Source organism: Capra hircus, chromosome 9 (genome assembly GCF_001704415.2).
Source record: "Capra hircus breed San Clemente chromosome 9, ASM170441v1, whole genome shotgun sequence".
NCBI lineage: Eukaryota > Metazoa > Chordata > Mammalia > Artiodactyla > Bovidae > Capra > Capra hircus.
In genome coordinates, this window is record NC_030816.1 from 75277691 (window position 1) to 75291459 (window position 13769).

Genomic DNA, 13769 nt, shown 5'->3' on the forward strand with positions numbered 1-13769 from the left:
TCTGGCCCTGTTTTATCTTATAACTGAGGTATGTAACCTCTTGCTTGGCAATCTGGGCCTTTTTGGCACTGGCCTTGTAACTTAAAGTCCCCAAGGTTTGGAGGTCACCTGTTGCCTCTTGGCACTCTTTTTCTATAGCCGCTGCCAGCATAAGGTCATCAACATATTGTAATAAAACAATGGTAGGGTGTTCAACCCGATACTCAAGGAGGTCTTCGTCCAGGGCCTCATTAAATAACGTGAGCGAGTTTTTGAAACCCTGTGGTAAGCGAGTCCATGTCAGCTGCACAGGGGTCTGACCACCGTCTTCCTGCCATTTGAAGGCAAAGATCTCTTGGCTTGCGGGGGCAAGAGGCAAACTGAAAAAGGCATCTTTTAAATCTAAAACAGTGTACCAAATGTAGTTTGGAGGCAAGTTGCTTAGCAATGTATAAGGGTTAGGAACCATAGGATGAATATCATTCACCCGTTTGTTGACTTTTCGTAGATCTTGAACCGGTCTAAAATCAGTTTCCCCAGGGTTTTTTTACAGGCAACAGGGGAGTGTTCCATGGGGACCAGCACCTTTTTAGGACCCCAGCGTCTATGAGGCGTTGTATATGAGGAGTAATTTTTTGTCGAGCCTCTTGACTCATGGGATACTGTCGTACCCTCACAGGGAAGCACTGGCTTTTAGTTCCACAATGATAGGGGGCCTCTGTTTGGCTAGTCCCATTTCTGCAGTTTCAGCCCAGGCCTGAGGGTATCTTTGAACCCATGGTTGTACTTTGGGGCTTATTGTCGCTGGGGCCTCTGGCAAGTAGAGTCTGTATTCATCTTTTAATGCCAGAGACAAGACCTGAAGAGGATGCCCGGTCCCATCTAAAACCGACACTTGTCCGTGGTCGAAATGAATTTGGGCATTTACTTTAGACAGTAAATCCCTTCCCAACAAGGGCGCTGGACACTCAGGTATCACCAGAAAAGAATGGGTTACCTGGTGGGCCCCCAAGTTCACATGCCGTTTTGTAGTCCATCCATATCGTTTAGTCCCGGTTGCTCCCTGCACCCAGCTACTTTTTTAGACATGGGTTCATCTTTTTGGTTTAAGACTGAGTATTGGGCTCCTGTGTCCACCATGAAGCCAACTGGTTTCCCCTCCACATTTATAGTTACCCAGGACTCGGGGAGGGGCTTCGAGCCCTGACCCCCCTAGTCGCTATCTACACCCGCATAGAGGATATGACTGTCTGGAGAGGGAGTCTCGTTCTTGGGGTTCTTGGGCCCCTCTTTTAGATTTTTCTTGGGGCATTTATCTTTTCAATGTCCAAACTCTTTACAAAACGCACATTGGTTTTTTTCAAGCTTACGCCTTGTCATTTTTTCTTCAGTTTTTGAGTCCAATTTTTTTCCTTTTTGGAACCTGTTTTTGTTTTCAACCCCAGCAAAAAATATCTGGGCCAGCTTTTTGATTTTTACGGTTTTCTTCAGCTCTAATTTTTTTTTTTTTTCTAATGCGGTCCTCTCTCTCTTTTGGGGTCTCTCTATGATTGAAAACTCTCTCGGCTACCCTCACTAGATCTTGCAAGGATTGTTTATTTAACCTCTCAATCTTTTGTAACTTTTTTTTAATATTGGGGGCTGCTTGATTTACAAATGCTAACATAACTGCCGCTCGTGACTTATCTGTGGGTCTATAGGGGTATACTGTCTAAAAGCTTTCATTATCCTTTCCAGGAAGGCTGCTGGGCTCTCATTTGGCTGTTGTCTCACTGGATTTATTTTGGCCAAATTAGTTGGCTTTTTGGCGGCCCCTCTAAGGCCAGCCATGAGAGTCTGACGGTACACTCGGAGACGCTCCTTACCTTCAGCGCGTTTGAAGTCCCAGTTGGGTCGCACCAAGGGGAACCCCTCCTCAATGAGGTTAGGCTGTATTGTGGGCCTCCCATCTACCCCTGGCACATTTTTCCGGGCTTTTGACAGGATCCATTGGTGCTCCTCTGTAGTAAAAAGTACCTGTAACAGTTGCTGACAATCATCAGCAAGTGGGATTGTGAGTAAACAGGATAGACTCTAAAAGATCAATAAGACCCTGCGGTTTTTCAGAGAAGGAGGGAGTCTGGGTTTTCCAATTGTACAAATCACTAGTGGAAAAGGGTCAATACTGATATGTCCATTTTCTACCCTCTCTGGCTGGCCCCGCCGGGACCAGAAACGTATGAATGGTGGAGGAGGGAACCTCCGGGTCTTCTTCTGCTACGCCGGCCTTTTTTTTTTTTTTTTTTTGCCTTTCTCCGAGTTCCCTAGGTGGGGCCCCCTTTTTCGGGAGGAGCTGAAGGCTTGGTTCTCTTTTTGGCTTCTCCCGATGAAACCTGTGGAACCTGTGGAAGCAAGGGCGGGGAAGAGGGAAGGGAAGTAAGGGGCTGAAAAACAAAAGGTTTTAGCCAGGCCAGGGGGTTTTTCACCAGGTCCTGTCAGACTAAAATGTATGGAGTTTGGTCTGGCTGGGTGTCCTGAAGAGTAGGGGGTGAGCATCTTCTCTCTGACCGCTTGAATAGTAGGCAGGCTGAAGGTGCCTTCTTGTGGCCAGCTGACATCAAAAGCAGGCCACTCGGCAGAACAAAAAGTTACTAACTTGCTTTTTTTCACCAGCAATGATAGATTCTGTGCTCTAGACTTGAAATCAGAGAAGTGGTTAATCATAAGAGATAAAGGAGTAGAAGTTGTTTGTCCCACGATCACAGAAAAGTACACTGGGAGCCAACAGAGCACACAAAGAGCAACGCAGACTCCACGAATAGACAAACAGATAACAAACGCAAGGTGGCCACCGACAATGCACTCAGTCTTACCTGCAGGATGTTCACACAGCCAGCCGCCTCCCCAGCACAAAACTAGGCCCAGGCCTTACGCTGGACTTAACCCAGTAACCAGAGCCAGCTGCCTCCCCAGCACGAAACCAGGCCCCGGCCTTACGCTGACTTAATCCAGTAACCAGAGCCAGCTGCCTCCCCAGCACGAAACCAGGCCCCGGCCTTACGCTGACTTGCCTCTGCACTTTAGAGCCAGATGCCTCCCCAGTACGATACCGGGCCTCGGACTTCATCTGGGCTTCTGCAACGTTAGCACCGGTGCTCAGAGCTCTTATCTCCTAACGAGGTTACTCCCTTCTACCAGGAGAGTTGTCCTCCCCGGCGGGACGGAAATCCCAGACCAGCCCCCAAATGTTATGCTCCGAGCCCGTATCTCCGAACTGACCGAGAGAGCAAGTCCACCACAGTAATGCAAAAACAAGAAGGGAGTTTATCTCTAGCGCGCTAGGGCTCAAGTCTCATCCCACACAAGGAAATCCGACAAGAGCCCTGAACAAAGGAGTATGGCGGCTTATATACAGGCAGTTCTTTGTCTCAGTTACAGGAGTAGCTGGCGTTACATGATTGGCCAGGCAGGATGAGCGCATATCCTGTCTCTTTTTGGGAAACATGACTCAGATCCTAGAGACCGTCGTTTGGTCCCTAACACACATAAGCCTCTGAGGGTTTTAAGACTTGCCCAAGATTATCAGGACAGTAGCTGAACAGGCCATTCAGGTCTCCTTTCTGATGTTTATGTTTGCGTAACGGAGCAGGATGCTATGGTGCATTCCTGGAACAGACCACCCCCCGCCACCCCTATGTCCTCCACCTGCCTCTTGTTTGTAGAAAAACTTTAGCCTCCCAGACTTTCCCCAAGTTCCAAAGAATAAACTTAATCAGAGAAGTGAGAAAGTACAGAAACAAAGCAAAACAGCCAAGTAAGACCAAAATAATTATTCAGAGTTTAGTCCTTAGACAAAGTCAAGTACCTTTTGTTCCTCCTCAAAGGCTATAGATAATATTCTGAGACATACCCTTTGAGCTGTTCTATGGAGAGTGAAACCCCCACTAGATCAAAGCAGTTAATTTATGTTGCCCATAAGAACATAGACCCAGGACCAGTTGAACCAGTTGGTTGATGATATTGACTCAGAATTACCTCACCACCAATCGATCAGAATGTCCATGAGCTGATCATGCATTTTGAAACCCTCTTCCTCACCCTATCTTTAAAAACCTTTCCCTGAAAACTACTGGGGAATTTGAATCTTTTGCACCATTAGCTGCCAGTTCTCCTCGTTTGGCACCTGCATAAACCCTTGCACTTTTCCTTCATCACAGCCTGATGTCAGTAGGTTGTCTTTAATGCACCCTTGCGAGTGGACCCAGGTTTCATTTGGTAATACTTGTACAAGACACAACTTCTATGATTTTGTTTCCGCTTGTGTTAAAAGGTGGTAATACCTACCTCATTGGTTTGTGAAATGTTAGCTATTGCTGTGAGCTTCCCAGGTAGCTCAGTGACAAACAATCTGTCCGTCAATGTGGGTTTGATCCCTGGTTCCAGAAGATGCCCTGGAGAAGGAAATGGCAACCCACTCTAGCATACTAGGTGGAAAATCCCATGGACAGAGGAGCCTGGTGTGCTACAGCCCATAGGGTTGCAGAGTTGACACTACTTAGCGACTAAACAAACAAAAAGCTATTGGTATACCCCTCACATGTCAGATGTGGCAATTAGCCTTGCAATAAAGAAAATATAGACAGCAGTATAAGATTAAGACATGATCACTGAAGGCCTGCAGACCAAACAGATCTTTCTGGATCCCAACTTGCTCCAGGTTGAAAATCAGAACAAAACACATTAACCTTTTTTTTTAGGACTAAATGCTGTGTCTCTCCAGCATCTCCTACAGATTTTAGCTGCTGGAAAAACCAGTGTCCATAACTTGTCCCTTTATTTCTCTTTTACCTGGTTTATAAGATTTTAAATACAGTCTCATTTTTGAGGCAGTTAAACTTCTCAGAGGTTGTCACCTGCCTAAGGCTGCAAAGTCACCTTACGAACTCCAAGGCCCACACACCCTTCACTGGTCTCCAGCCTGATAAATACCATCAGCATCTAAACCAACTGCCCTCCTAGGAAGCAAACTGCCACCCGCGGGCAGGATGTTATCAGCATCCTAGGAGGAGGAAGAACGTACGGTCTCCAGCCAGGGCTAGAGGCCCATCCTCACGCCCCGCCCTCCTCTGATTTTTATCCCTAATCAAATTTCGCCTGCGACTCAAAAGTGCCAGAAAGCCAGGCGTCCAGGCAGCTCGAACAGCAGCCCCGCGCCCCGCCGGCCCCCGCCTTCCCCACGTCACGGCCATCGAGCACAGTGCCCCCTAGGGGCCCCCGTTCGCAGAGGAAGGCAAGCCAAGTCCTTCCAGCCTCTGGCCCGCTACCGGCCCGCCCAGCCACCCCCGGCAGAGACGTGAGCCGCTGCCTCTCTGAGATCTGCAGCCGCATCTCCGCGTCGCGGGAGGACCCGCGCGACCTCCGGTTCTCGCAGCCGCCACCGCTCGCGCCTCGCCATGAGCGCGCTCCTGCCGCTCGTCCTGCGCCGGCTCGCGCGCCCGCAGCACCCCGGCCCGCCGCGCCGCCTCCCATCCCTTTGTCGCCCTAGCAGCAGCGGGGGCAGCGGATGTGGCAGCGGGGAGGGTCTCCTCGGGCAGCAGCGGTTGCCGGATACCCAGGCCGGGAGCAGCCGGGGCCCGAGCAGCCCGGCGCCCCCAGCGCGGGACTCGATCGTCCGGTGAGTGTCCGGCGCTAGCCGCCGCCCAGGTTCCTGGCAGTGGCGGGGTTTGGGGGAGGTTAGGAGGAATCCAGGAGGCGGGGCGGCTGCAGCGCTCGAGTCTCGGCCGACCCCCGGGAACCTCCGTGGAGGTTCGCTGAGCATGGGCTGTAGTATTTAGCGCCAACTTTTCGGGGTGATGGCGGCTAGTCGGGGTTTGGCTGGGGGTGGGGGGCGGGTAGCGCGGGCATCCGGAGAATGGGCTGGGCAAGCGCGAGAACGGAGATTCCCCAAGCCGGCCTAGGGCCGGGGGCGGGGGATCCGGAGGGCGTGAACCTCCACAGCCAGTGCTGCGTAGCCCACACCGCGTGCCGCGGTCCACGTGCGCCTCCGGCCGCCGGCTCTGATGCAACTGCGCGGGGCGCGGCCAGGGCAGGAAAGGGGCGGTGCGGCGAGGGTGGGCGCCTCCTCCACCTGCTCCGCCCTTCAGCTGGTTGATTCCGGGGTCGGGGGCTGGACCGTTGCGGGGCTAGGATGGGGGGAGTAGGGGGGCGCAGCCAGGGCCCGGCGATCCGCGCCCATCGGCGCAGCGGCTCCGCCTTCTGGACGCTATCTGGGCGCGGTGGACTGTGACTGCCGTTGAAGTCCGCGCTCATCACCGCAGCCTCCGGAGCCTGGGAGGACTGCGGCCCGGCGCACCCGTTGACTCACTGGAGGCGGCCGAAGTCGAGGCCGTCTGGTTCCAGGCGTCGCTGCACCGTGGGCACGGCATCCCCAGAGCAACTTGTTTCCAAAGTTATCTCTCGAGCCAGAGGCTAATTCTGGGAGCCCCGGGTCAGGCCTTCCGCTGTCCCCACCCGGAGATGTTCGCGGGTCCCCCTCCATCCACCCCCTACCCCCCCGCCCCCGACCCCTCACACACATCCTAACCGCTCTTCTTCGCCCTTCGGCGGGAGAAAGGGGAAGTAGATTTCTGTCTGGAGAAGTCTGTTCGCTGGGGACCCAGACGGTGTAGAGCAAAGCGCTCCGGACGTTCCTGGGGGCCAGGATTCCAGTCAGCAAGCTGTTCACCTCCATCCATAGACATCCTCTTCTGTTTTCCTTCTGTCCTTTCTTTTGAGAATGGATATGCCTGTTTCCAAAGCACTTCTTCCGAGAAGGCAATGGCACTCCACTCCAGTACTCTTGCCTGGAAAATCCCATGGACGGAGGAGCCTGGTAGGCTGCAGTCCATGGGGTCGCTAGGAGTCGGACACGACTGAACGACTTCACTTTCACTTTTCACTTTCATGCATCGAAGAAGGAAATGGCAACTCACTCCAGTATTCTTGCCTGGAGAATCCCAGGGACGGGGGAGCCTAGTGGGCTGCCGTCTATGGGGTCGCACAGAGTCTGACACGACTGAAGTGACTTAGCAGCAGCAGCAAAGCACTTCTTGAGGTGGCCTGCGACTCCAAGGACCCTTTTGTTTAGCTTACCCTGTCTCTCTGAAAGTTGAGGTTTCATCTCTTCCTGTCATTAGGTTTTAAGCAATGAGCTCACCTTAAGGGTTTGTTACCAAACCTAACTGGGAACGCTGGCCAAATGTGCAGCAAAGCCAATCTCCTGGACATGGGGTTGTGATGTAGGCAAATACAAGGTTTGTTGTAGGTTACCAAGCAGGCGAGTCCAGGACAAGCCTCAGATCCACTCCAGCTTGGTCTCTGAGTTAGCCTTTTGTTTGTTTTTCTTTTTTTTTTTTTAAGGGGAAGAACTGAAAGGCTGAAATTAGTAATCCTGTGACGTTTCTGTGACATTTCATTTCTTAATTGTAGCTTTGGCATTTGGCATGTCTTTGGTTTATGCTTCTCTGGCTGGCTGGTCCTTGAGTGGGAGTCTGTTAGCTCCTCTCCTGAGTGTATAGTTAATGAGATCTATGATAGCAATCTTATTTATTTTTATGATAGCAATTTTAACACATTAATGAGATTACCAATAACAATTTTAGTCATCTGGTTCTGGTTGATTGTTTATTTAGCACAGAATTAAAGTCACAGGGCACAGGAAACTGGACAAAAATTTTAGATAGGTTAATCATAAGTTGAATAAGAGGTTTTAGGGGAATTTGGTTTCAAGGTAAGAGTCTGAAGACAGTATAGGAGGCAAAAATCTCCTTCCAACTAGAAGTTGACATGACAACTTTTCTCACCAGGGCAAAAAGAAATATCTTGATTAGAAACATTTATGCCACTTTTTAGACTTATTGAACCTGATAATGCCTCCTTTGCTTTGTTTGGCACTGTAGGAATAATGAGTAACCCCAAAGAATGATACATTACACATGTAACAAGTTGTGGGGGGTTTAGTCAAGGGTTGGTGACAGATCTGAGCTTCTGGAGTCATATGCCCTTCATTTATTGGAATGGTAGGAACTGCAGGTGTTTTCTGGGGAAAGTGCTTTTGGAAGGCATGTTTTCAGTGTTGAAGGGTAGCTTAGAGGTGCAGAAGAACATTTTACAATTATAAGAACAAAGGTAGAGTTCTGGTAGTGCTCCTGCCCTACATTGAGAAAAGGGGTTTGTTACGGTTCAGGGAATTGTCCACTCTGGTCAACCAAAGGCTGAGCTTGGGTCCAAGGCTATTTCCACTCAGAGCTTTAGAGCCACCCAGACACTCCTTTTTGAGACCATACATTCCAGGCCCCACCCAGACTTAGGGAGTCCAACTTGATGGGCTGAGGCACAAAGCCTTTCTCTTTCCCAGGCTCTCTGGCTGATCCTTCTCATTGCCAAGAACCACTTGGGACCCACACTCCAGTGCCTTCCCACACTACGCAGAAATGAGGACCCAATACGGCCCAAGTTCGTAGTCAAGAAAGGCGGGGAGGGACTTCCCTAGGGGCCCAGTGGTTAAGACAGAGTTTCCAGTGCAGGGTGCCTGGATTCCATCTAAGATCCTGCACACCAAGCAGTGTGGCCAAAATAATCATAAACATAAGAAAAGTGTGGAATCTGCATATAGCACATGGTCTTCAGCCACGTCTTGCTGCAAAGAAGATTCTGGCTCATTTATAAGGTGATCTGTGAATTTTCATATATAGTTCAACAGAACAATACAATCATTTCACTGGGAATCCAGTTGTTTTATCCCAGGTAATTAAAAACAAACAAAAACTTGCCTTGTTTATAGACAGCTGTATGCTCATCTATTCCGTTTCTTTTGGCTCAGCTGACAGTGGAAAGGCTCATCTGGTTAAGTTTTGAAACCTTTAAATATTTTCCGAGGCCCCTTCTTTCCTCTTCCACCTAATAGGAGCTGTGCCCGCCAATTACGTTCGTCAGTTTCTTCTCTGAAAACTCGGAGGAGTTTTGTGTTGGGCCATTTTGCCCGTCCGTTTGTCTGTGGCCACTTACTGCTGATGGGACCTGGCTGAGAGTTCACCCTGCCATTTTTGAAAACTGTTATGTGTGCAAGACTCTGGTGGAGATGGGAGGTAAAACTTAAAGGTGGTCTTAAGCCCTGAAGCTTGGGTACCGCCTCAGCTAAGCCTCTTGTTTATTACTGTGAGAGGAAAATGAGCCAACTTTTTTTAAAAAATATTTTTAATTAAAAAATTTTAATTGAAACGTAATTGATTTACAGTGTTGTCGTGTTAATTTCAGTTATACGGCAGTGACTCTGCTACATATATATGTCTGTGTGTATATAGGTATATATATGTGCTCAGTTGTGTCCGACTCTTTGTAACTCCACAGACCGTAGCCTGCCAGGCACCTCTGTCCATGGGGATTCTCCAGGCAAGAATACTGTAGTTGGTTGCCATGCCCTCCTTAAGGGGATCTTCCCCACCCAGGGATCAAACCCAGGTCTCCCGCATTGCAGGCAGATTCTTTACTGTCTGAGCCATGAGGGAAGCCCAGATATATGTATAGATCTAACTTTTTTTTCAGATTCCTTAGTTATTTCAAGATATTGAATGTATTTCCCTGTGCTATATTATAGGTCCTTGTTCTTTGTCTATTTCATATATAGAAAAGTCTGTTAATCCCAGGCTCCCGATTTATCCCTCCCCCTGCCCTTCTTCCCCTTTGGTAACCATAAGATTGTTTTCTATGTCTGAGGGTCTTTTTCTGTTCTGTAAATAAATTCATCCAAAAGAGCCGACTTTCTTGATTGTGTACAAGTAAGGAACATTTCATGTGGATGGTGGTGAAAAGTGGTCTCTGAAATGGCTCATCCCAGGAAACTACAGAAAGAGAGCCTGCCTTGTACCATGTTTATCTCAGTCTGCCCCTGTCCCTGGAAGCTGACACCTGGGGGATGCTAAGGGGAAGGTGGCCCCTGCTATTTTTCAGGAGGTTCCAGTGCAGACTTGAGGGGCCCAGAGGAGTGAGAGGCTCCTTCTGTGAGAGGCCTCAGGACAATATCAGATCCCTGCACCTCCCCAGTGTTTCTGCAGCTTTTGCTTCCCATCCCTTCTGTAAACTCTGTAAAAAGAGCTTAAAGTGTATCCTGACCCATCACTTCTTACCTTCTCCACAATCCCCTGTGTTAGTACCCCACTTCCCCCCAAGTTTGCTTCCCTCCTGGACCCAGACTCTTTTGGAGTGGAAGGATTATGGTAGAGAAAGGGATTATTGAACCAAGAAACCCAAACTTCTTACTACAGTAAACTTAGAAAATGCAAGAGAAAAATTCACCCCTAGAAAATTACCATTCGCATCCAGCTCGTTTACCTCTGCTTATTTTGAAAATTAAGAGGTTGTCGCATTTTATGCCTGGTTAAGTAGTTCATGATTGCTCTCCTGGGCACCCCCTGACCCTGTGCATACCCGGAGGAGCACCTTTTGCTGTCTAATTAGATAGTAAGAGACCTTCTAAGAAAATGTGTGGTACCTACCCTTTCTTGTCAAACCTAGATCTGACTGTGTTGTTTCTCTTTGCCAATGTAGAGAAATCATTCAGAATTCGAAAGAAGTTCTGAGTTTATTGCAAGAAAAGACCCCTACCTTTAAGCCGGTTCTTGCTGTTATTCAGGTAAGCTGAGAATGTGGTTCTGTCTTGCTATTTTATGGTGTCTTTTTTTTTTGGCCGTTTTGGGTCTTCGCTTCCATGCGTGGACCTTCTCTAGTTGGGTTGTGTGGGCCTCTCACTGTAGTGGCTTCTCTTGTTGTGGAGCACGGACTCTTGATGCATGTGTTCAATCAGTAACTGTGGCCCGTGGGCTTAGTTGCTCTGCGGCATGTGGAATCTTCCAGCCCAGGGATTCAACTTGCGTCCCCTGCATTGGCAGACAGACTCTTAACCACTGGACTACCAGGCAAGTCCTGGTATCTTTCTATCTAGATTGTACACAGACAACCACCTGCATTTCTTGTCACAGACATCCCACTGGGGCTTAGGGGAGGAAGGAGAAGCCTCAGCTGGAAATGCTGTTGTTTCCCCCTTTATCTGGTCATTTTGCTGCTTCAGGGTTACAGGTCAGGTACCGCTCTGTTTGCGTCTTTTGGTGTGGATAACTTCCAGGGGTCGGGATGTAGATGCTCCCATAACTTGCATTATGCAGGATATACTGTGGCCAAGTATAAATTCTTATCAGATGTGATCTGAGGGGAAAGGGGAAAACCATGCCTCTTTGTTTCCACGGAATACAGACGCTTGCTGAGACACAGTATTTGGTGATCTTGCTACTTAGTCTCTAAAGCCTGCCTTGAGTCTGAAGGGCCAAAAGCCATGGCATGTCAGAAGGACTTCAAGTTCCACGTCTGTCTTCTGACTTCGGACCCTTGGTTGCCAGCTGCGGTTGGCACTGTTTGCCACCTGTGTTGGCACACCCAGGTGATGCCAGGTGTGGGCAAGTGATGAGCTGAGTCAAGCCTGTAAGCTAACACAGCCCAACAGTGGAGCTGCCACTATTGTTCTTGGCATGTGTTTAATGCATCAGAAGAGCTGCCTCATCAGCGCTGTGATTTCAAGACCAGAGAGCTATGCTCAAGTCACTTGCATTCTTTGGAGTCTGTTCCTGCAAAGATAGGCAGGTGAGAAGAGTGGGAAGAGAAGTGAACCGAGGGCCTAGCCTCCTGGAATTCAGCTTACTTGATAGCTTTTCACTGAAGGGCAAGTCACCTAAATCTCCCTGTTTGGCATTCCTCACTTAGAAGTGGATTCTGGTTGTGGCTATTTATGCACTGTGAGGATTCTTATTTTAAAAAGAAACATAACTTGAAAGCCTGAGAAATTGCCATGTTAATGAAGACCAGCCATTAGCTCCCTTTTATGAGCAATAAGATTCTTGTTCTGCATTTCCCTTTGATCGTCTTTGTTGTTAGATAATGCATAATCACAGAATTAGCGTTTGGATTGTTCTGTGCCTATTCAGGATCTTTTTATGTTGATCTTTAATACAGTCTCCTGTCTCCCTTCTCCCAAGGCAGGTGATGATAACCTGATGCAGGAAGTAAACCAGAATTTGGCTGAGGAGGTAAGGATTCTTGATTTTCAAAAATGCATTTTAATTTTTGGGTGGTACATTCATCCCCTCTCAGTGACAAACTCACCCTGTGTACTCTTTGCAGGCTGGTCTGAACATCACCCACATCTGCCTTCCTGCGGAGAGCGGGGAAGATGAGGTAAGGCGGCAGGGCTCGTGACTCTTCTTTTGTGCTCCCCCCCCTCGGTGCTAGTAGACCTCTTAGCATCTCTTGTTGTGGGCGCAACTGACCAAGCCTTTTCTCAGGGCTGAACTTTTGGAGGGAAGAATTCACTTTTCCCACTAGTGTAAATACTCTGATCTGTCCCTTACCATGTTTCTTTCTTTTTTCTTTAAAGTAGAGTTGATTTACAATGTTTTGTTAGTTTCTGGTGTATAGCAAAGTGATTCGGTTATACATATATGCTTGTATATTCTTTTTCATATTCTTTTCCATTATGGTTTATTACAGGCTATTGAATGTAGTTCCCTGTGCTATATAGTAGTACCTTTTTTTAAAAATATGTTTATTTATTTGACTGCACCAGGCCTCAAATGTGGCACGTCAGATCTTCGATCATAGTTGCAGCATTTGGGATATTTAGCTGTGACATACGAACTCTTATTTGTGGCATATGGGATCTAGTTCCCTGACCAGGGATCAAACCCAGACTTCCTGCATTGGGAGCTCGGAGTCTTAGCCACTGGACTATTAGGGAAGTCCCCAGTACCTTGTTTTTTATCTCCTTACCATATATTTCTGCTCAGTAAGGCCTCCCCTCGTGGGCACTAGTGGTAAAGAACCTGCCTGCCAATACAGGAGACTTAAGAGACGTGGGTTCGATCCCTGGGCCAGGAAGATCTACTAAAGAAGAAATTGGCAACCCACTCCAGTATTCTTGCCTGGAGAATCCCATGGACAGAGGAGCCTGGTGGGCCCCCATGGGGTCACAAAGGGTTGGACACGCCTGAAGTGACTGTCACATACCATATGTTTCTGTTGACAGCATGAACTATGACATGGTCACTTTGGTGGTGCTTCTTCAGCTGTTGCAACAGCATTGTCTCATGGAAATTGTCAGTGTCTGGAGGACTAGTTCTGGTTTGCGATGTCCTGACCTGAGTTGTTTGACCTTAGGCCACTCTTTGGTTCTTCTGGGTCACAGTTGCCTCATCAATAAAATAAAGGACAGGATCATTTTCCAGATGCTTTTCCAGGCTAACTTTGTGTGAATCTTTTAAGTGGCGTTTTGGGGCAGCTGATAAAAAACCATCATAGGTTCTTTCAGTGCTACTGTATGTGCTATAGGTGTTTCCACCTGCAGGGATACCAACCCTCCTGTGTGTCATCTCAAGCCTGGGAGAAGCTGCACTGCATTAATAGGGCCTCAGACACTAAACCAGGGACCATCCTGGTATCTTACCCTTCTGTGTCTAGGTTTTCTTCAGACTGGCTATGGCAGTGATGAAAAATGTAAATTATCAGGAATAGCACTGAAGTCTTTTGTAGGTGCATAAAATTCAGAAGTAGGGAATCCCTGGCTAGTGTGGTAGCATCACAAAGTCCTTAGATACTCAGGTTCCCAGGATCTTGCTTTGCTGCCTCATATCCAGGGTGGCCCATTCAGCTCTACAGATCACACCCACATTCTATTGTGGTGGTGTTCAGTTGCTCAGTCATGTCCGACTTTTGGTGACCCGATGGACTGC

At 48.5% G+C, this 13769-nt stretch overlaps 1 protein-coding gene and 1 long non-coding RNA gene across 2 annotated transcripts in view; one reads left to right on the forward strand and one right to left on the reverse strand.

The window, feature by feature from the left end:
- LOC108636782 lies at positions 2241 to 2868 on the reverse strand. The gene is made up of 2 exons (XR_001918583.1): positions 2832 to 2868; positions 2241 to 2360 (listed from the first exon to the last, which is right to left on the reverse strand). It is a non-coding gene; the product is annotated as an uncharacterized LOC108636782 (long non-coding RNA).
- The window catches only part of MTHFD1L (methylenetetrahydrofolate dehydrogenase (NADP+ dependent) 1-like), a 173761-nt gene continuing 164442 nt past the window's right edge, over positions 4451 to 13769 (forward strand). Inside the window, exons 1-4 of the mRNA XM_018053357.1 lie at positions 4451 to 5632; positions 10543 to 10627; positions 12021 to 12071; positions 12166 to 12219. Of these exons, the coding sequence (XP_017908846.1) occupies positions 5412 to 5632; positions 10543 to 10627; positions 12021 to 12071; positions 12166 to 12219 (411 nt within the window). The 5' untranslated portion in view covers positions 4451 to 5411. The remainder of the gene's footprint in view (positions 5633 to 10542; positions 10628 to 12020; positions 12072 to 12165; positions 12220 to 13769) is intronic.